Source organism: Castor canadensis, chromosome 6, assembly GCF_047511655.1.
Source record: "Castor canadensis chromosome 6, mCasCan1.hap1v2, whole genome shotgun sequence".
Lineage (NCBI taxonomy): Eukaryota > Metazoa > Chordata > Mammalia > Rodentia > Castoridae > Castor > Castor canadensis.
This window is the reverse complement of record NC_133391.1, coordinates 4,242,477-4,266,463: the sequence shown is the minus strand read 5'-3', so window position 1 is coordinate 4,266,463 and position 23,987 is coordinate 4,242,477. Positions and strand designations below refer to the sequence as shown.

Genomic DNA, 23,987 nt, shown 5'->3' with positions numbered 1-23,987 from the left:
GGATGCCGAGGACAGGGCCAGCAGTGCTCTCACCAGTCTGCCGGGTGCCTCCCCAAGGGCGTTTGTTGTCAGTAACTCTGCCTTGCTCCCCAGACTCACATTAAGAAGATTAAATGACTTCTGAGGACTGTACAGCAAAGCACTGTCACACCAAGTGCTCGGCATCTTATTGTCTTTAAATGCGATTTATCCATCACATTTTTGTGATGGATAGCCCATGCTGGCCTGAAACTTGTGATCCTCCTGCTTTGGCGTCCCCGGTGCTGGGATTACAGGTGTGCCCCACCACACCCAGACTTCCCACCGCATCTTGACATCTCTGAATCTCAGGTGCATCACACTTAAAGCCAAGCTGGTTTAACTGGTGGCATCGTGACTTACAATTGACTGCAGCTGAGATTTAATAAAACAGCATTATTTCATTTGTTTGTCAAAACACCTGGGGAAACTGATGCACCTGGAGCTCTGAGAGAGAGCAGCACAGCTAGACTCTCGGAGCAGGTTTGGAAAACATGTTCCAGCCCTCGACACCCGGCTTCCGCCTCCACAAGGCTAACTATGAACACTTAAAAAACTGCTGAACTTTGAGCCTAAGCCTAGCACAGTTAATTTAGGAAGTTTGGACCCTGGGGCCCTTCTCCAAATTCCACAAAAATGGTATTAAATTACCTTTTCCTCTCTTTTTTACACCCAGTTTTGGTTTTCGTTGCTATTTTTTACTCTTCGAGCACTGGACATTTGCTGTAAAGTTGGGCCAGGCCTGCCTGAAGGCCAGCACCATGATCTGTCTTACAAAGCCATCTTCTGGGCATCATCAGATAGGCACAGGAAGGGAAAACCCGGGTTAAAATCGGCTCTGCCCGCCCCTCCCAGGGTACCTCCTGGAGAGGAGACTGCAGTGGGTTGCTTCCCTCCCACGTGTGTTCCCCTCAGGGCTGTTCAACCTGGAGACCCAACAGTCCTGTGAGCAGACCTCCCAGATCCTGCTTCATCACCACTTTCACAACTGTAATTTACTGGTGTTTTCTTTTGACAGTCCAAAGCACTGTGCTTTAAACCAACTCTATGTACCAGTGAGGGAAAACGTCCATATAACGAGGAAAGGAAACCATAGGCTGGAGGGGAGGCGGGTTTGCACAGACCACAGACAGGAAGTAAATTCTAGAACCCAGAACCACAACTAAAATCCCCAGGATCCCACAGTCACACAGAAACCAAGCCTGAAGAGGTTCCGGGTGGCGGCTGTTAGGAAACCACAGCCAGTTTCCCTCCCAGGCCCAGCTGCCAGCACTCAGGCACGAGCAGTCAATGCAATCGCCCTCCACACAAAACATCCCCAGCGACAGGTGCGTCACCATCTATGCAGACACTGTGGGGAGGATTAGAAGCTCAGGGTACGTGGCGCAGGCCCCCAAGACACTGTTTAAAGACATCTGGCGTCCTGCAGCATGTTCCCGAGTTTTTACTTCACAGTTTTCGAAGCATTTTAATAGCTAGCCAGTGCTCAACTTAATAAGCAGGAGCCCCAAGCACTCTGCGAGGTGGTACCATTACCTGTTACAGAGACAGGTAATTTGGAGCAGGCCGTTTCCCAGGAGTGACTCATGGGAGGTCACCACCTAATTCAGCCATTATAAATGGAGTCCAGTGCTCTGGTCATGGTGCCTGGAGCCTCAGGGGAAATCCCAACACCTCCCATCAGACACTTGCCTGAGTCCACTGGGGACTGAATAAAAATCTTTAAAGGTCCACAGGCAAAAAGAAATGATGCACCAGGGGCCACAGGCTGCTGATACTCACGTCCTCCTTCAGCGCTGACCTAATGTACTTTTATGAAGAAAAAGCCTCTCACGGTTACTAGTTGGTAAACCAGCTCCGGTCACAGGGGAAACTGAGGGCAGACACTTAGGTCTGTCTTCACCAGCTGGTTAAGAACCTGGGTTGGCTCACTAGCCTTCTCTGCCAGTCACCATTTTTTGGAGGCATCATTAGAAGTGAGTGGGTCTCAATTTCCGTTGTGTTTCGCTCCAGTGGTGTGTGCACACTACCCTACCCTGGGCCAGCAGGGCCTCTGCAAAGTTTGTCCCTAGCCCTGCTAGGATCCTGCTAGGATCCCAGCAGATGGGCTGCTGCAATTTTCTTGCTCACCTTGTAGGGTTTCTGCTTCAATCATTTTCTAAGAGCCCAGGTTTCTTTTACAGTGACCTTATTTAAAGGCCCCAGCCTCAGGAAACAGAGCTGTGTAGACACAACTGGAGACAGGAGGACTTTCGAAAACGATCTACAGCTGCTGTGTACTTTGGTACCGCATGGTTTACACAGTTTCCCTCCCTCTTAGGTACACCATGAGTCTGTTCTCCACTGCTATAACAAAACATCTGAGTCTGGATAATGTGTGAAGAAAAGGGGTTTTATTTGGGTCAGATTTTGGAGGCTGAAAGTCCAAAATCAGGCAGCCTCTGCTGAAGGGCACATGACCGATGGCACCATGTGGTAACACATAAGGCACAGCACGACAAGACAGGAAACCATGGGGGGAGTCAGGGTTGGCTTTTATAAGAACTTGCTCCCCAAGATAACTCACTCAGCAAGCCTGGGACCACTCCCTTCTTGGCCAGAGCTCCCAGCGCCAAGAACTTCCCACTAGAACCCACCTTATGAGGGTCCCCACTCTCACACTCCCACACTAGTGACTAAGCCTCCACACACAAACCCTTGCAGACAAACCACATCCAACTGCAGGATGGAGACCTTAGAACAGGCACCAGGAAACCATGGCCCAGAGTACGGAAATCTGGCCCAGTTTGGGTTTTCTATGGTTGCAAGCTAAGAATGGCTAAGACTACGTTTTTAAGTAATTGCTTAAGAAAACACCAAAAGAATATTATTTCACGATGTGAAATTTGTTATCAATGGCTCATAACACAGAAAGAAGATGGAAAAACGATCACCTGTGAAACAGCACAACCCCAAGCAAACAAACCTGGATCCAAGCAAGTGATCCAGTACTTAACGTACCGCAAACAGCACAGCGGGCCAGGTCCACTATCCCCCAGGATGCAGTCAGCAAAGCACCAGCTATGAAAAAGCCCTGGCAAGAAAAATGTGGTGGATTTAAGGGGAGGATGGGGCAGACACGCCAACAATTCACTGGATGGACAGATCCAAACCGTGCTCCAGCTATGAAAAATTACCACAGCTGAGGAAGTGGAAATCCTATCGAATAACTGGCCTCGGTCAGGAAGTACACTTCGTCTCTCCTTGGAATGGTCATAAGCCTATGCTTAAACTTAGTCCTGACTTTTCAGAAACAGTGACCCATCTGACAAAGTCTGAAATTTGTTTCAGAGTAGCTGAAGGGCAGCAAGAGGAGGCAGACAGGAGTTCAGGCAGGGTGAAAGGTGTGCAGGAATTCACTGTATCCGTTAAGTCTTGTATGTGTTTGAAGTTTTACGTTTATTAAATAAGCATTCTTTCCCATCCTTTAAATAAAAAGTTTAAGTAGAAAAAACTCCAAATGTAACAATTTCCAATCTATATTTTTGCCTACTCTTAGTATTGTGAGTCGGCTAGGGCTGCATGAAGCATGAAAATGAGACTGCTTAAACACAAGACATACCTCACAGCTCGGGAGGTCACAGCCCAAGGTGAGATGTCAGCAGGACTGGTTCCTTCTGAAGCTGCAGCGAAGCTATCCTGAATCTTCTGGTTCAGTTAGCTCTGCAACCTGGACTTTGTCGCTCCTCCCTTCAGTGACCTCCCCCAGCCCTTCCTGATCAATCTGTCACTTCAGTCTTACATTCTCCCCCACCAGGAAACTCTACCCCCAGCACTTCCCCCGACACTCCAATAACTAAGTCATCCTTGCCCATAAGGGCAACCTGCGCCCCCCGTCAGACTGCCTGCCTATGCTCCCCATTCTCTGCAGTTCCCAATCACAGAATCGACCAGTCTGAATCCTGAACACCTACATCTTTTCCCTCTAGCTAAACAGTGTCAAGACCAGGCCTGCAAAACCCACCACTAACTTCCCAGGGCCCACGCCAGGACGAGAGAGAGAGAGAGAGAGAGAGAGACAGACAGACAGACAGACAGACAGACAGAAATTAAGGGAAATGAACAAGAAAAGGAAGAGAGACCAATCCCCAATGCTCTATTAGCTCCTGAATACATGTTCTCAGGGCTAACCCATGAGAAGACAAAGGCAGAGGTCCTTCCATAATCGCGCGCTCTGACTTGCAAGGCTTTCCCATTGACTGTGCTGTACCGGGTAGTAATCACTTCTTCCTCAGGTCTCCAGACGTCCACAAACAGTATCTACTCATTTTCCAATTTCTGTTCAGCAATCGTTTTCTTTTAAATGGGGCTTCCCCCTCCTCTGTTCTCCCTCTATAACGGAGTTCATCTACGTACACACTGCACCGAAGCTGGCAAAGCACCCACTTCCCAAATAGAGCCCCAGTGAGGCTGGGCCCACAAGAAACCCAGTCAGTCCACAGGGAGCTCTTTGCTGCTTAGCCATGGCTCTTGGACCTCCACTGTGACATCCGGTTAAGAAGACAAAAGAAAGGAGGAGTCCTGATGGACACACCTGCAACGTGACTCTGCTTCAGTATGAGCACTGTGCATGAGTGTGCGAGAGCTGCCGAAACAAAACGCCACGGCCTGGACCTTCAAGAACTGATGGTTACTGTGAAGTCCAAGATGAAGGCACCTACAGGTTGGTTTCTCCTAAGGCCTCGCTCCTTGCCAGCTCTGACTGTGCCTTCTGGGGTCTTTTCTGTGTGCACATTCCTGCTGCTGCTTGGTACAAATGGACCCTTACTGAGACTGGACTGGAGCCCACCCTTGTGACCTCATCTGCATTTGTTTACCACTGGAAAGGCCCCACCTCCAAGTACAGTCTCAGTTATGACCGGAGGGGGATGCACAACTCAGCCCTTAACACTGGAGACTTATTAGTTTAGGAACACCAGACCACTAGTACGGGATGCATCCCGATGTCACCTTCCTGTTTTTCCAGGATGCAGGTTTAGTTAAGGAATGAAAAAGAGCTACCAGACTAGTAATGCACCTGTGAAGTGAGTGTAAAGCTCTTACCAGAGACTTTATATAACTCTTCTTCTATTTCCTGTTTTTGCTCTCACCTTGGGTAATTCATATGGGAAAACTATGTGCCTACTTGAGAATTAAAACTAGGGAGACTGGGCTGGCCAGAAAAAGGAATTTCCATAGAACCAAGGAAAGCCGAGAACCAGCAAACCTCCAAAGCTGGTCCTGACACAAAGCCCACCTCTAAAATACACAGTTTCTATTTTTCTTACTTTTTACAGTGAGCGAGGGGTGTAGTGGTGCACACCTATAATCCCAGCACACAGGGAACAGAAGCAGGAGGATTATGAGTTCAAGACCAGCCTCGTCTACACAGGGAAAGATCCTGTCTAAAAAAGAAAAGCAGTTTTAAAGCTGCTTAGGACCAAGAAAGCCATCTTGCATGCTTTGCATCCCACAGGCTTGACAAAGGGAGGCCATCGGACTACAGGGGAACTCCCGTGTGGACAATCAGCGAAGACCACGCAACAACCGATAAAGGCTTTCTGCACACTGGACCCAGGTCACTGCTCTTCTTGCTCTGCATGTGACAATCCATTAACTGCTACACACTCCCCCCCAAATGCACTGTAATACTGGAAAGGACGCAGAGCCCAGAAAGCGCTTGAAAGCACCCCTCTGCACCCAGGTCAGGGATCAAAGACCAGCAGCAAGGAAGCTGGGGGGCTGCCTCTTGTTGGCCACTGGCTGTCAAGGTCAGCCAGCCCAGCCGCTCTCTCACACTTACAGAAACGTTACATAATTCAGCACTGACTGAATACCTGTGAATGACATCATTTTATAGGGAACTGCTGGTTTCTCTCAGCCTATTCCAATAAAATCTGTTATCAAAGGGTCAATTCACTCCCCGTTAAAACACTAACTAGGGTGAGGACTACACAGAAGAGATGGTGTATGGCGGCACAGTTTGGCCAAGAAATTGTCAGGCCTGGACAGCTTCTGTCAGACTACTGTGCCCCACCGCAGGGAATGCTGGTATGGGGATTTGTGAGCTAGAATCTTATTTGAGCTGATGGCATCATGGAACTGTGGAGTAAGCCACAGGAGTAAGTGTCTGCAGGAGCCTTGAGTCAGGATCCTCCTAGAGTCCCTGAAGCCAGCTTGGGAACAGGAAGCACCTGTCCCAGAAGTAGAAACTCAGGGCCACTTTCCCAGGGCTTCTCCACCAGCCGGCCTAAGGCAGCCATGGGGTCTGGAGAGACCATGCCTCTTTCCACACAGCTGTTCACTGCAATCTGCAGACATGTGTGCGTGTGGGTCCTCCACAGCAGCACTGACCCACACCACTCAGCCAGTCCCACATCCACACAACACACCCAGAGGAGGGCAGAAGAGGCTTCCAGAGCAATCCTAAGTAACAAAGACAACACACAGACCTTCGTCTGCAAACTTCCTACCACGCCTTCGTACAAGCTGTTCTCAACCCTTTAGCTTTCTTGGGTCTGCTAGGATTGATACATAGTCCCAAGCATCATGTCCTTGGGCACCCTCTCTATGGGGAGAAAGTGGTCGGCCACTGGAGGCAGCAGCAGCAGGTGGTGTGGCCACAGGGGATAATGGGACTGAGGAAGAACAAGTAGAGACTCATTACACTCCTCTAAGTCTCCACAACAAAACTTTATTTTTTAAGTTCTGCCTCATAACTAAGTCAAGCACAGCCCAAATCGCTAACCAGGACAGGTGTCTATGGCACTACAAGGACAGGCATCTACACAATCAATAGGGCTTCCTATACCCAATACTCCCACTGCCCAACGAGCCCAAAGACTATGTTCCCCACCATAACAAAGAGTTTGTAGGTCCTCAGCTGTCCAGTCCACAAGAAAATATCCACAGGCAGGAGGGCCTCCTACTGCAACAGCGGAACTCAGCCAGCCTCACGGGAAACCCAGCAGTTCATCCATTCACTCACAACCACCTGCTGAGCGGCTTTCACAGAACAGCCACTGCAACAGGGCCTTTGAGCACAAACGTGGAAAAACACCAAGACCTTGCTGGGTCCTCACACACAACATAGGCAAATGAATATATCGTACTTCCGCTGGTGAGAAGCACTGTGGGAAGAGGAAGGCAGGGGATGGGGAAATGTGATTCGAATGCTGCTATGACAATAGCTCACCAGGAACAATGGGCAATTTGGCCCAGGGGCCATGAGACACTGCCACCCTGGACACAGGTACCCATTTTAAAACGAAGTAGCTGAGCAACGGAGAAGCAGAGCACCTTACCCAAGGTCACAGCCACTATGTGCTGAGGCTAAGTGCAGCCCTGACCACTCCCTGACAGGGCAGAGGCGGAGCCGGCAGCGAGAGGATGTGAGGTGGAAAAGGAGGAAACCTCAGTGGGCCTTTTAATCCCTTGATCTTTCAAGGATCACCTGACAGTTCAGAAATCCTCTTAGCAACCAACGTAAACAGACAAAAAGGAACTTGAAGGAAAAACACATTGCAAGGGGTAGGGGGTAAAAAATAAAATTATAGTTAATATGTTCAGAATTAAGAGGAGATAAACAGAAGGAAGACACTATTTAAAAAGTAGGGGAAGCCAGGCACAGTAGTTCAAGCTTGTAATCCTAGCTACTTGGGAGGCAGAGCAGAAGGAATGCAGTCCAGGCCAGCCTGGGCATAAAGAGAGACCTTCTCTCAAAACAACCAGAGCAAAAAGGGATGGGGCTATGGCACAAGTGACAGAGTACTTGCCTAGCAAGCACAAGGCCCTGAGTTCAACCCCCAGCACCACCGAAGAAAAAGTAGGGGAGCCAGGCATGGTGTACATGCCTGTAGTCCCAGCCTCTCGAGTGGGAGATTCAGGCAGGAGGATCATTTGAGCCCAGGAGACCAACTAGGCAACATAGAGACCATGTCTCAAAACAAAACAAAAAAATTAAAAAGGAGGAGGAGGAAGGTCCTGGGACTTAAATGCAGTAGAAGAAGAATGATTTCACACAGCAGAACAGAGACAAAAAGATCAGGAGTAAAGCAGGAGGCTCATTCCAAGAAATCCCACAGAGAAGCTCTGGAGGGAAAGAGCAAAGGGAAGGAAGAGGAAGTAACACTCCCCGCAGTGTACCTGTGCGACTCTTACAGACCACGGCTTGGGCTCTGGAGACGGAGGCCAGATTGTGACCATGACAATTAGCAGGGCAAATGGAGAGTGCTACGAGGCAAAGCTTGACAGCTTTTCCGAAGCGAGAGTGAAAGTCTGTGCTTCCAAGGACGGTGAAGAGAGATGGCACAGAAAGGAACACGACAGAAGCCCCTGACCTCCAACACAACATGCAAGGCTGCTAGAGCGCCACCATTCCAAGCTGGAGCAGGTCCAGAAGCTGCAGGACAGCCCAGCTGACACCCTACGAGCAAGGGCTGAGCTCAGGGAGTGTGGCAGCGAAGGGTCAGGCAAGAGAAAGAGGGGACTCATGGAAACTGCATCATCCCATACTGAAGGGTCAGCTGGGAAGATTAACAGTCTTTTTATAAAAGTATAAATAAGGTACAGAGAGGTAACCTGACAGTTTGCATAACTGTGCTAAGGGGAGAATTACGTGTCTGTGTGAGAACAAGACCCCATTCCACAGGAAAAATGCAGTATCTAATTAACCATTAGCTGGCGTGGCTCAAGTGGTAGAGCACCTGCTTAGCAAGCATAAGATTGAGTTCAAAGCCCAGTACTGCCAAGAAAAGAAAACACTGAGTAGCCAATAAACAGTGGCGAATCATGACAGTGAGCCACGTGGCTGACCAGGCTGCAGGCGCTGCCCGAGGGAGCAGGCAGCGTGGATGAGGAGGACTTGTGGGCAGGGACTCGATGCCTTCACTGTTCACTAACTCCCTGGAAAACTAACTTTTTAAACCACTTATGTACATTATTTGACAAGTGTTGTTAACTCATGAAAGACAGAAGAACAGGGAGAAAGGGTAAGAAGAACCAAGGAGACAGAGCTGCCCAGGAGAGAGGCCACTGCAGAGGCAAAAGGAATGCCCGACGATGTAAGGTAGAGGGGACCGTGTCTCAAACAAGGGTCATGGAAGATGAAAAACCGTCAAAGTTATTCCATTAAAAAAATAACTATTCCTGCAGCCTGTAATCCTAGCTATGCTTCCAAGGAGGGCAGAGAGAGATGGCAGAGGAAGGAACACAACAGAGGCCTCTGACCCCCAACAGATCACGCAAAGCTGCAGAGTGCCACTGGTTCCAAGCTGGAGCAGGTCCAGATTAGGAGGGCAAATAGTTCAAGAGACCCTCGAAAACAAAAATAGGGCTGGTGGAATGACTCAAGGTGAAGGCCCTGAGTTCAAGCCCCAGTTCCACAGAAAACAAATAAATAAATAACTATTCCTGACATCTTACACTAAGAAAGCTATTAAAAAAAAAGGATGAAGCCAGACAGAAAGCACAGCTTCACCACAGCATTTTCTGTCACCTGTGCTAAGAGAAAGGGTTAGGGGAACACAAGAGGTGAGGAGCAGGGCCACTGCTGCTGACTAAAACCCAGAAGGTGGCCAGAGCTGGAAGATGAGGGGACAAAAGGTGCAGATGGAGAAGCACAGAGCAGGGGCTAAGTGAAAGCAGGGGACATGTTTTGATACCATCCTGCACACCTGGGAGGGAAATGAAAACACCTGCCATGCTATTCTTGGGATCCACAGCAGTCAGCAGCTTCATGAAGCCCAGAGAGCAAATCAGTTGATATGCTTAAAGGATTTTCCATGTTTACAAACGAACATTTACAAACTGACTATCTTTCTTAAAAGTCAGAAGTATTCTTATCACTCTTGATTAAATGGTGCAATTTTATTTCATGGAGGGAAAAGAAAGAGCTGATCTTTTCATAATTAATAAAAAGAGAGTGTGACTTTGGATCTAACTCAAGAAGTTAGCGTTGCAGTGTCCTGATTTTCAATATGAACTTTGCTTTTGTTCTTCAAGAGTCTATTAGTCTATTCTGACAGTTTCAGACTTCACTTTGGTAGCCACAGGTAGTAACTGGAAATCAAAGCCCAGAGGAGTGTGAGTGGAGTTAGGCTGTGCTCCTTAGAGCCTGGGCAATTGCCCTGGTGTACAGGGTGCACTGGATGTCGAGGTGCTCGTGCAGAGTTACGTTTGCCACTAAATCATCGTGTAGGACTGGATCTGCAACCTCCCTTCTCTGGCCCTCAGTTCCTCCTCCATCTGTAAGCTGACATCTCAGCTCTAAAATTCTATAGGCAACAATTTCTAATTCCAAAATTTACTGAGCCTACCAAGTGGCTATCTGGTTAATACTGGCGATCAGATCATTTTATTAAAGTTAACTTTATCTTTCTTAGAGAAAACTCAGTTAAATCACAGAATTCTGGATGGCAGGCTGCAGCAGTGTTCCCAGGACTATTTTGGTAAGTTTGTTATTTTTCAGTGCTTACCAGCAATGAGCACCCAGGTGCTGCATGTTAATAACAGTCTGAGGTAAAGGCACTCAGGGCTCAACAGGCTGCATCCCTGGAAAGAAAGCTTGCAACCTAAAGAGAACCACTGGACAAAGGCGAGCCCAAAGGACCACAGGTTCCATTTACTGAGCATTGTAAAGAACCTGTGATGTGTAAAGTACTTTAAGCTTAAGTTAGTGGCTTTTTTTTTTGAGATGGGGTTTCGCTGTGTTGCCCAGGCTGGTCTCAAACTCCTGGGCTCAGTGGTCCTCCAGGCTCAGCCTCCTGAGTGGATGAGTCTACAGGTGCTCACCCATCATAACCAGCTTTAGGAGTGCATCTGAGAGGTGACCAGCCTGCAGTCACAAAATGTTACAAATATTGGTTGGTTAAAGTAGGTATTTTAAACGTGTGAAAGGAGTACAAACCCACGATCCTTTATTTTCTAAGTTCAAGATGTCTCAGAGACGCACTTACTGAAATGAAAGGTTTCAGTCAAACCCAAGTCTCCTCTTCAGTACAGCAAAAAACAGAAGACATTTTTGGATGGAATCTGAGCATGAAGGAAGCATTGAAGGAAGCATTGAAGGAAGAAGTTAAAGGCTTTTAAAACTGAATTATAGTGGTTTGACTTAAAAAAAAAACATAAAACAGCTACTTGCCAGGCATAGTGATACACACTTGTAATCCCAGCACTGGGGAGGCTGAGGCAGAAGGATCTTGAGTTGCAGGCCAGCCTGGGCTACATAGTGACACTCTGTCTCAAAAAAAAAAAAAAAAGAAACCCATTCTTTCAAACATCACTATCATAGATGCTTCTATCGAAATTCTCCCACTCAAGGTACGCATTTTGCTAAAAAAGAAAAAAAGAAGTGTGTGAGTCTATGGTGTTCTTAGTCAAATCCAACCAATTATACAATCTTAAAGGAGCAGAGATAAACAGTTCACTTTCTTGACTCACCAAAGACTATTTTGTATGTATCAATATGCCTGCAGCAAATAAATCAAGATAGCTAGCTTTTTTAAAAGTACCTACTAAAAAACATAAAATAGGCCACAAATCCTAGCTATACCAAAAGAAATTAACCCAGACAACTAAACTTTTTTGATACTGGGCTTTAAACTTAGGATATAACGTTTGCCAGGCAGGTGCTCTACTTCTCCCGCCTCGCCTCCAGCCCAGAAAAATAAACTTTTAAAAGAAGGTGTTAACATCATACTCTGGGGAAAAAAAAACCCATGAGTTAGTACACAAATGAACAGTCAGGGCTTCTCGGGATAGGGCTGGCCTGCGGTGTGCACATCTGCCACAGGGGAGTTGGGAGCTCACAGCTGTTCTAACTGAACCTCTCCATGGTCAACTGCCACTCAGATCCTCAGTGCCAGTGCAGGCACATTTCAGGCTACCACCTCCCGGTTTCTCAGGTTTATACAGGACAGTTATAAAATACACAGAAGCTACTATTTATATCAACTTCCAGAGAGAGAAGTGAAGAGAAAGGGAAGGAGGAAGGGAGGGAGGGAAATGGCTCGGTGGCAGCAAGCACAATCCCCAGAGCGCCAGCAGGGTTTCTCAGAGCTGTGACTGCCCCACCCTGGCCGCGGCCCGCCCCAAGTGTCACTTCAGATCGCTGTCTGTGGCCGATGGTCTGGAATAGAAAAAAGGACCTCTTCAGATTTCAGATAGCATCACTCAAAACTGTAAATTACATGTGAGTTTTCTCTTCCTTTCTTGAGTCTCACTAGTTACACAAATCAGGTTTCTATCAAATCACTGATACTGTTTTGTATCCAGAAGATACAAAGCCAATGGCCAATGGCCAAAAGTAGTACAAAATAAATACCATGGTATTGGGTTGTCGTATGTGTGCGAGTGTGTGTGTATGGGAAGGGGGGCTGAGGAGTGGGGGCGGAACACCCAGGAATGTATTGTAAGTACAGATTTCCAGGCCAACCTCTAGTATTCCAATTCAGGCGGTTGGGTGAGTCTGGCCCCCAGCCCTGCAAGTCTGCAGCCTCCCTGGGGGAGCATGAAGGAAGCAATCCAGTTTTATAAAAACAGCCTTACCCCATCTCCCTATCCCCCAAGCAGTTAAAGCCAAGTCAATCCAGGCTGAGATTTACGTGAAAGCCAAAGGATGTGGGCAGTGGGAAGGTCCAGGTGGAGCAAGATCTACTTAGTTACTGTACTTCTGTGCATGCTTGACATTTTCCATGACAAAAATGAAAAGGAAAGCTCTGGAAACAGGGTGAAGGAAGTCTACAGCCCCCTGGGCCTCGGATCCCTTATCTGACCCCTGACCAATTAAAGAAGGTGCCTTTCTTTCTTTCAATGAAAGAAAGACCTAAAATAACCTGTCACCAATGGCTTAGGCCAGAGAGGCTGCCCTCACACTGCTCTTGGAGAGGGTCAGTCAAATCTACTTATAGCCCCTGCCATATCGTTACAGTGTACTTAGTACTGAACACATGATGCTGACCACATTATGGTGGTGTGAGTGCTAGGGACAGCCTTGCAATCTGTCTGTCTCTAGGTGGCCCTTTGTCCCTCCAAAATCACCCCCAACACTAAAGTTTAGCTGAAGAGGCTGAGATGCAAACTGTCTCAGGAGTGCCCAGCACACCCACACCTCGGTTTCTAGTACTGCTCTCTGGGAGAGGGGAAGAGAAAGAAAAGATGGGAAGGGGGACCCCAGGCAGGTAATCGGTGACTATTCACCAGTGGCAGCCATGGTGATAATTCTTAGCATGATGGGATCAGTGTGGCAATTTGTGATCTTCCTCAAGCCCACAAGCCCAGCTTGCTCATAGGAAAACAGCAGGAAAACCCCAGCTGAGGGATATTCTACAAGGTACCTGACCAGTCCACCTGACAAGATCACTGAAAACCAAAAACAAGCAACAGACTGGGAAAGCCTGAGGAGACAGGACAAGTAAATGTGATGTGGTGTCCTAGAACAGAAGGACAGGAAAGAAGCACTAAGGAACTTTGAATAAAGAGTGGACTTTAGCTGATAATAATATATTACACTGGCTCCTTAGTTGTGACACAGGTACTACACTAACGTGAAATGGTGACAATAGGGAAAAGGAGCGGTTGGGGAATGGCTAGTGGCAAAGCACTTCCTAACACACAGGAGACCCTGGGTTCAAGCCCAGCACTTCTCCCTGCCCTTTGATCATAATAGAGAAAGGGGGTACAGAAACTATCTGAGCTACCTTTATATTTTTCTGTAAATCTAAAATTATTCTAAAAGTTCATCATATTTTAACCCCATGGCCCCCCCCCCCAAAGTTTATTACATTAAAAAGAAAATGTATGTAGCCAGGCACTAGTGACTCGCAACCGTAATCCTAGCTACTCAGGAGGCAGAGATCAGAAGGATTAGATTTGAAGCCATCGTGGAGAAAAAAACCCATCACAAAAAAGGGCTGGTGGAGTAACTCAAGGTGTAGGCCCTGAGTACAAGCCCCAGTACCACCAAAAAAAAAAAAAAAAAAAAAAAAAAGAAGGAAAGAAAGAAAGAAAACACCCGTAGCCAGGCACCTCAGCTCACGCCTGCAGTCCTAGCTATGCAGGAGACATAAATCAGAAGGATCACAGTTTAAAGCCAACCTGGACATAAAAGTTCACAAGACCCTAACTCAAAAAAAACCTCAATACAAAAAAGGGCTGGCAGAGTAGCTCAAGTGGTAAAACACCTTCCTAGACAATGTGAGGCCTTGGGTTCAAACTTCTCCCAAAATAAACCTCCAAAAAAAAAAAAAGAAAATGTGTCAGGCATGGTGGGGCACAGCTGTAATCCAGCATGCAGGAGGATCCTGACTTCAAGAGGAGCCAAGGTTAAAAAGAGAATCTGTTTCAAAACAACAGACCACTACTAACGTCCTCATTCCAGGTGAAGGACTACAGCTGAATGAAAGGCCAACCATACAAGACTGACAGATACCCCACCTTCCACCAGTCCCCTCCAGTACTCACACTGCAGCACGGCCCCATAAACTTAGTTCTCCAGAACCATCGCCATCATCCTCACTTATAAACAACCTGTGACACACCATGCAAGCACTAGAAATACCAAGAGTATAAATAACACGGTGCTTGCAATCCAGGGAGACACAGGCCTGAGAACCAGCACTGTGAAGCCCTATTCGCTAAGTACAAGTGGTAGGCTGCTACAACAGAGACACACCTTTTTTTGGGGGGGGGCAGTACTGGTATTCAAACTCAAGGCCTCATGCTTGCTAGGCAGGCGCTCTAGCGCTTGAGCCACACTTCCAGCCCTTTCTGCATCATTTTGCACAGTCTCACTTTTTGCCCCAGGGCCAGCCTCGGAACACTTCTCTTACCAATTCCTCCCAAGTAGTTGGGATTACAGACACATATCACCACACTTGCCTTGTTTTGTTGACATGGGGGGGGTCTCCCTAATTTTTTCTCTGAGCTGGCCCCAAACTTTGATCCTCCCAATCTCTGCCTCCCAAGTAGCTAGGATGCTGGCAATTTGATACAAAAATCGATCAGTAAATTGTCCTTAATTCTTTAAATTTCATGCAAATTCATTTATTTACACTAAAATGTGTTAACGTACCAATATGTTCTATACCTTAAAGAGTCACTTAAGTCGAAAATTGTAAAGGATGAAATAAAAAAAAAAAAACCCTAAGTTGCAATGTCTTCACCTGGCTCCCATGGAATATCGAACATCTCATCTCACAGGTACACTCTTGAGGTCACTGGGGTTGGAATGCCTGAGGCGGGGAGGAAGGTGTCTCTCTAAGAGCTGATGAAAAGACAACAGCACCTGAAGAAGGACACCTGCAGAGACAGGCACCTGGAAACAAGGAAGTTGTGGAGCTGAGAGGTGTGAATTTGCACAGAATACTGTAAGAGGCTCAACTCAGCCTATGAGAAAGCGCCATGTCCCAGGCACGGTGGTGCACTGCAGACCCAGCACTTGGGAGGTACAGGGAGGAGGATGGAGAGTTCAAGGCAGAGTGGGCTACACAGTGGGACTCTGATTGAAAAAAAAAAAAAAAAAGCCAACAATGCCATGGAAGGCGTAGACTGGATGCAGGAACAGAGTGCACCAGCAGACGAGTAGTTGTGTGACCACGCCTGACCGAACTGGGGCTGTACACAGTCCTGGCGCGTCTACTTGACTTGATGGAAACACAAGCCTTTGGAAGTATTAAAAACTAACACCAACAATCTAGTAAAATGCAGTCTGCCAACCAGTGGAAGGTAAAATGCCAGGATTACCACCACCACCCCAAACCCAGGAGGGTGCCAGCCTCAGGAGACCCCTGAGCTCCAGTGCCTCAGACCCTGGCACTGACAGTTCTCATTTTATTCACTTGAATCACAATAAAACTAAATGAATTTGGGCTGCAGCACCGTGCTAACCTTTGCCAAGAAAACATTTTTAAAATACCAAGGTTATTTTTCTGATGTGCCTGTTTTCTGTGGCAAGTAACTGTAATGCCAAGGCAGGATTCCAAGAGTCAGTCACTTGCCACAATTTTAGAAATATTGACACTGCGTCAGTATTCCTGCTCCACCAACACATTGACTTTACCAGACTTCCATAGCTTTCTCTTGAAATGGTTCCTTCAAATGAAGAATGGGAAGAATGGACTCTCAACCCAGAATATGGCAGCCCGGTCCACGTGGGAACGTCAGTGCAGCGTCGCCCCTATGTAATATTCCTTCCCTCATAACTGAGTAGGAATGAAAATTTTACAGAGGAAAGCCGGCTACTAGACTGCAAAAGTCCGTGCTTGTAAAAGACAGAGCAAAGACAAATGCCATCTCCGAGAGGCTAATTTCCCAGGGGAATCCTCAGTCCTGGGCTGGTTCTTCCTGCACCTGGGCTGACCACACAGCCTCGGGATACTTGATGCAGACATGCTACTGTGTCTGGGATAAAGGAAACAGACTGCTCGGGCTCCTTTAAGTAAATTAAAACCACCGATTGTTCACTTGCAAGAGCCTTAGTCATCTTGAAGCTTAAAAACAGGTTTATTATATAAAAACTGACTGATTTAGATCATCCTAAAAACTTCTAGCACAGTTCCCCATCATTATGAATTTCAGCTTATGTATCATACTCAAATCAAGCAGATTTCTTTCTTATAGGGTCTCCATCCATCACATAACAAATTATTTTGAGGCTGGGTACGGTGAGGCCCACCTATAATCCCAGCACTCAGGAGGCTAAAACAGAGGAAGATTGAGAGTTCCAGGCCAGACTGAACTACATAGCGAGACCCTGTCTCAAAAAATCAACAAAGTTTTTTGAGCAACAAAGACTTTTCAAATCCAGGAAAATCTAAATATTCCACATTAACCAGCTATGTCAGTTTTGAGTTCCTTCTTTGAGGCCATACCCACAACCTGTCATTGGTCGATCCTCCTAATCTCTGCCTCCTGAGTAGCTAGGATTCCAGGCATGAGCCATGGGCACCCGGCAACGCACTCTTCTTAACAGTGGAGTCTTACAGCTGCAGCAGAAGGGGGAGACCTCACACCCAGGTCTAAATGCAGGGCCCAAGTTCTTTCTAGGACATCACGTTCCCTCATGCCTTTTCCCCTCAACTGCACTGAAAAGGTGGATTCTTTTTCCTTGCCCATCTACAAGGGCTTTTTTCATGACTCGTTTAACTGTTTCAGAGCCCTAGACATCCCTTGCTTATGTGACAATATCCTTTTTAGAATACGTACATCTTATCTAAGTGACACAGGGACAGAAAGGACCAAGGACTCTGCAAATTTCAAGCCTGCACACTGCCATCAGCAGAACAGCAGGGATGGCAACGTCAATCGGGTCGGGCACAGCTGCACAGGCTTCTTACTCTGTGCACAGAGTGTATTTATCAACAGAAACACCAGCAAGTGAACGCAGTTGCAGCAACCTCAACCTCGACCCAATTTCAAACCTGACAGCCGTAAATCCTGGAAGAATTTACATGAAGGCCTGTGAGAAAACCATCACAAAAATTCATTCTTTAGAAAGCTTGTCCTTCACTTTAGAAATTTTTTTCAAGATGTAAGTCTGTGTCATCTAAAACAAGAGCCCCCGCTGGTTCCACAGCTCGTTAATCAGTGGCTGAGTCCCACCGGCTTCCGTGAGAGCCCCTATCTGGGAATGCTAAAAGCTGCTTCTGTACTCCGTGACCCGACATGCGCAGAACGCTAGAACTGGGTTCCCTGTCGAAACACTATCCTGATGTTAACAAGAAAGTGGGCGTTCACATGGGCAAGGACAAGGGCCTCCTTTTTCTGGAATCCTGACTCTCTCAGAAGGCACATGCATCTTCTCGAAGAGAAGAACGACCTGATGACTCGGGTCTGGAGAAAAGACCTGGTGAGCCAGCAGCGTGTGAAAACACTGGCGCCTCCCCCCCCCCTTTATGTATGCTGTCCATCGAGGAGCAGCCAGATCTGAGGTCTCAGTCCACAGAACAAGGCTGTCGATGCAGAGATACGGGTTCTCAGGCAAATGGGTGTCCACAGCCATGAGCAGACCCAAAATAAAGTTCAAACAAAAAATACCTCTGGCCCCACGGCAAGGGCAATCCACGTGTTTACATAACTTTATCATGACTCAATGAATAAACATCTTGCAACTTCCAAACCTAGAAATGATTGTGGATGCCACAGACACCTTGGGTAAATGAACTTCAACTGAAAAGCTGAATTTGACTTGCTTCCCATGCAAGTAGGCTGGCCGAGGACAAAACTAGCCTTTCAGATGACTTCTCACAAGTGTGCCTTCTCCAAGACACCATTAATAAATCGTGTGAATTTCAGAAAGAGGATGACCAAGGAGGCGAAGGACCCCATCCAGTAGGTCTACCCTCACTGGAAAAGGGCTAGCCCTACCCTGTCACCAAGTACAGGACCACAGACCACCAGAAGCTTGTGAGCTCCATTTTCAATGTGCAACTGCTCCTTCATCTGTCATGCCTGTTCTACAAGTTCTCTGCTATCCACTGAGCTCACTAACTAGGATTAGTGCAACAGTTTCTTGCTTCTTCTTGATCAAGAATCTGCTGGCCATGGAGGGCCTGCCTTACAAGATCAGATGCCCTGTGTTCCAATCACAGTACAGCCAAGGAGGGAAACAAAATCTGTCCAGTGACAGGATTAATAACCTGTCTTGAATGGAAATACAACCCCAGTATCTGTCTGGCTGTGCATCTTTCCACCCAACAGCTCTAGGCACCTGTTTATGACTCACCTGCCACACGTGTAACCACACACCTACTCCCTAGATCAGAATACGGAAGAAAAAGCTGCAGAAGTTGCTATAAAATCAAGTATTTCCTTCTGCTTCATTTATGTCAAGGCTTGATATTTCTATTTGTGAACTCGTTCTTCTGACTGCTTTGTTCTACAACACCCCGATAAAACTTAGCTTTCTATAATGGAGAAAGTGTTCAGCAGACAAAATGTGTCATAGATTCCTATAAAGGATGTATTTGTAAAAAATATATAAAACTGTAATTAAGTGCAAAGTCTGCGGGAGCTTGAATCCCTTGGACCTAAGTATTCTTCTATTCTATTCTAGCTGTAATTTTCAGTTTCACTATCAATACTCTTAAATAGCAAATAGCAACATCACCACCTTTCCATACAATCGTCCCTAACTTCCCAGGTGCGCCTACCTGGGCTGCCTATACACTTCTGACAACACTCAATTGTATTATCTATTGGATCAGAACACAGAATTTGCCTTAAAAAGATTTGATCTAAGGCAGAGGCAGAAATGTGATGCTCCACTACGTGGTACAACCACGACACTGAACTAAAGGGCAGAGATACGGATGCCACCACGTATTTCATTGTAGATCTTGTTTGAAAAATGTGTCTTCACAGGAGGCGGTACTTCACGCTCCACAACAAATTAATATTTTCTGAAATAACTCTCGATCTCAGACTAGAGCTGCACTGGGGGGAAAAAATCACGCAAGAAAAATCTAGGAGCTGGGTTTGAGTTTCAATTAGGCTTTTGCTTTATCGCCTTGCATTGGTCATTTGCAGACCAGTGTATCTTCGACTGCAATACAAAGAAACTGGACTTAATTCTCTTTATGGTTTCTTCCAATTCTAAAATTCTTGGAATGGATGTAATTTCAATCTCTCCCCGTTGCAAAAGTTAAGCATGAAACAATAATGGTAAGTTAGCCTTGATTTTTCTTTTTCCCTCTTTAAAAAAGAGCCCAACTTGAGGTGCTTTCTTAAGTTGAAGTTTCATTTAGGATAATAAAATGCCAAATGAAAAACGATTTAGAAGGGGGAGGGAGAGGGGAAAAAAAAAAAAAAGAAAATCACACGCTGAGTCGCTAAAATAGAAACTCCAATTACCCGCAGGCCAGTTTGTCAATAGTTACTCAAAAGCTGCTACTCTAATCACTGGCTTCCTAAAATAGAAATATTTATCTTCATTTCCTTCTCGTCCCCAAAGACTGATCAGGAATAAAAAGCACAGCGCGTGTGGGGTTATATCTATATCTATATCTAACCACACACACATATATGCATATATATAATCGATTTGCAACTTCAGATATATATACATATACATATAAATCAATTTACAACTTCAGAACAAGTTGCAAGGGGAGCAGGAAACTCCGCACAGCTCGCCCAGTCATTATAATAAGGCCCTTAAGAAACGGCCCTTATTCTAAGATGCAAGGAATGCACAAGAGGCAGGTGACATTTGGGAACAAGGGAAAAGCCACGAAAGGAAGACAGGCCGAGGATTTGGGGGGCAACAGGTCTAAAAGCCAGAATCTCGGTTATCGCAGAGTCCCCGATGGTGGGGGGATGGGGTCGGTCACGGTCACCTCGCCCCGCCGCCCTCCCCCACCCCTCACCCCATCCCCACGCCCCTGCAGCAGCATCCACGCGGATCCCTCGCTTCCCCCGGGCCTCCGGATCCCTCCGGCAAGGCCCTGGGATTCCGGGGATCCCCAGACGCCCAACCCCCCCCCGCCCCGCCCCGCCCCCGCCGCAGCGGCCCCGCAGCCGGGTCCCCGCCGCTCACCTGCACCTGTTTGCGGAAGTGGCGCGGCCCCGGCACTGCCGGCGGCCAGGAGCAGCAACAGCGGCAGTGGCAGCAGCGACACCGGTGGCCCAGGCATCTCGCCCACGGCGCGGCCCCACGGGGCTGACTCTCGGTTCGCCTTCCGTGGGTCTGTCTGCCTTGTCCGTCCGAGCTGCCTCAGCGGCACCCGTGCCGGCTGCTCCTGGACACACGTTGCTTCTGCCAAACCTCAGTCCGGTTCCTTCGGCCAAACCTCATTCGCCACTCCGGCCGCATTAACACCATCCTTCCCGCCTGCCTGCAACGTCGCCGCCGCCGCCTCTCAACAGCAGCAACGGCAGCAACTCTGCGGAGCCGCGGGTCCCGGCGGCCGCGCTCCCGCCGCCATGATGGGCTGCGTCATGTGACGTAGCGCGGAGGCGGGATGCTGTGACAGACAGCCAGGCCAACCAATCATCTATCCACACTTGCCCTAGAGGCCTCGCCTCCAGGAGAGGAGGCGCACCAGTGCGCCCTCTGCAGACCGAGGAGTGAGTAGGCAGCAGGTGATACAATTAAAAAAATTTAGATGCAGAAAAATACAAGAAAGACCAGAAAAATCCACCCATAATTCAATCTGATTTTTCTGAGTATCTCATAACACCAAAAAACAGGCTCTTCTGCCTTTTTTACTCTTCAGATCCGTTTTAGGCTCTTCTTTTCTTAGATTGACCTATACAGCCTGTTCAGGAATCAAGGAACTGTTTAATTCTGCAAGATCAAAATGCCTCTCCCTCAGCACTCTCTGACTCAGCTCCTGAGCTCAAGCTGGTCTCTCTGCCAAGACAGCCCTTCCTGTCCCCTCTTGTCCACCTGGCAAACACTCTTCCTTTCATCAGTCAAGACACACCTGAGGTATGACATCACCTATTGAAGGCTCCTCACCAATCCCCAGAATGAATGACTAGCATCTGGTGCCCCGCCTTGGCCCTGGATGGCCTGCAACCCCACATGCCATGTATTGTTGTTCCGGTGACTATAAGCAATCTGAGGACAGCTACTGTGAGTGAGCAGCTGGGATTCCCAGAGCTCCCACAGGGCTTGACTTGGAGTAGGTCCTGTGGTGGGTGCAGCTCCCAGGTGCAGCAGAAGCCTTAGTCCTGCAGTAGAAATTGTAAAAGCAATTTCCAGACACAAGTAACATAGTGGTCAGAGAAGCCTGGGGAGTGGGAAAATGGCCAGTTTTTCTACAAAAGCACTTGAGGTCCACTTTGTGTGTGTGAGGAACTGATTTGAATTTTATCAGATAGGACTTTACCAAGTGACAACAAGGAAGCCTCCCCAATTCTCCAACCCCCCACTCCAAACATTCATCCGAAATACCAGCTGTCTGTGTGCTAACCCGGCATTGTACAGAAAGACAATGGCCGGGGAGCATTTGTCTGATGGTTGAGTCAAGCCACCGCAACACCTAAGGAACAAACAGCTGCCATGTGACTCTGCATTAAAACATCCACTGCTTTCTGTCCATTTCTCTTCAGGAAAGGGAAGGAAAACAAAGATCTAGAAAAAAAGGTACAATCACACTGCTGTGTTTCTCTTTCCGTCAGGACGCTCAGCCCTTTGCGTTCAAGAAAGCCAGAGATATTGACACTGTGACCTGAGGAGGTACCGACTAGCAATACTGGCTCAACCAAGGCCCCGCCCCATAATCCTTATGGCAATTGACCATAATGAAGATGCAGCAACAGGTCACTCTACAATCACAAAGCAGGTTTTGTTATTATTTGAGAAAGCCCCAAAGTACACACACACACACACACACACTCATCTTTTTCTGTGTGGCATCCACACAGCAGAGTTTAAAGTACACATTCCTCAGAAAAAATCTAATGGAAACCTTTGCCTCACTGTACACCTCACCAGGTCCACCTTTGTCCAGTACTTCCCCTGAAGACTTTCTAGTTAGAGAGTTTATAAAACAAACAAAAACCACTTGGCTTTGTAAAATCTTACCTTGAGCACAACTTAGATACCTAAGACTAGAAGCAAGATATTTTAGTATTTCTAAAGTTGTTCCCACATGTGCTCACATTTTTCCAAGTATTTCTTCATGCCAGACTCACGTGGAAGACACTCCTGGCAGTGTATGTCCTGCCAGCGAGTTCTGGCCAAGGTTTACATGCTGAAGGATGTATTCAGCTTAGTAGTGGGTGAGCAGCACCCACTACCCAACAGATACTCTGAAAGTTTCCCCAGCTCAGCGAGATCAAATGGGAACATCCAGGAGGGCCCTGATAATAAGGTAGCAGAGCAGTCAGCCCCAGGCAAAAATGCAAGACCCTGTTCAAAAAAATAACTAGCAAACTCAAGGCCCTGGGTCGAAACCACAGTACCATAAAAAATTCAATGATACAAATTTACAATTAAGTAAGTTATATTTAAAAAGAAAAGTAATGAGGAACAGAACTTCCAGAAAGTAAAGGAACAAGAACAGTGGTAAAAATTGTCGAAATGAACTTCTTTAGGACTCTAGAAATTGGCCAGAGGTTTACAACATGAGTCATTTTATTAAAGAAAAATGGTTGGGTCACTGGGTGTGGTGGTTCACTGGGTGTGGTGGCTCACTCCTGTAATCCCGGAACTCAGGAAGCTGAGGCAGGAGGATGGTGAGTTCAAGGTCAGCATGCATTGTATAGTGAGTTCCAAGCCAGCCTGGATTACATTGCGATACAGTGGAAACCACCAGCCTCACGGCCATGGTAATGGTGAAGCCAGCAGCCTTTCTATCATGATGACAGTGAAAGCAAGCAGCCTGTAGCTACTGGAGGAAGCAGAGCAGGTATTGGGGTCCCACCAAAGCTGTATCCCCAGAGCACTGTCACCATTTGACCTGGGTGGCAGCTCTCTAGGATGGCTATGACAGAAATCCTTCATAGCAAACACCCCGGTCCCCAGCTTATCGAAAATAATTAATTCCAACCATTGAATGTCATGACTGCATAGCCAAAGACACCGGTTAGCTATTCCAAACCTTTGGGAAGTTGGGCACCCGTGGCTCACACCTGTAATCCCAGCTTCTTGGGAGGCTGAGATCAGGAGGCTCTTGATTTGAAGCCAGTGGGGGAAAAAATAATTTGAGAAGCCCCCAGCGCAAAATGGACTGGAAGAGTGGCTCAAGTGGTAGAGCACCTGCTTTGCAAGCACAAAACCCTGGGTTCAAATCACAACCCACCAAAAAAAAAAAAACTTTGGGGAAAAAAGCCCAGGGAATAATATATTAATAGGGAATTGCAAAAGCTGTCATATTCTTGGAAATCTAGACTGCTGGGCCCATGCCCAGGAAAGACATGAGGAGAACCTAGGATTAGGGTTAGGGTTAGGGTTTCTATCCCTGGCTGACTTTAAGATGACGAAAGCAGGGATGAGGACTAGGAAA

General features: G+C 47.2%; 1 protein-coding gene across 2 annotated transcripts in view; it reads right to left on the bottom strand.

Moving 5' to 3' along the window:
- Lmtk2 (lemur tyrosine kinase 2) overlaps positions 1-20,990 on the bottom strand; it is a 74,113-nt gene extending 53,123 nt beyond the window's left edge. For both annotated transcript variants that reach the window (XM_020173866.2, XM_074075522.1), the window contains exon 1: positions 20,570-20,990. In XM_020173866.2, coding sequence (XP_020029455.2) covers positions 20,570-20,666 — 97 coding nt within the window. In that variant the 5' untranslated portion in view covers positions 20,667-20,990. The remainder of the gene's footprint in view (positions 1-20,569) is intronic.
- Between the last annotated feature and the right edge of the window lie 2,997 nt (positions 20,991-23,987).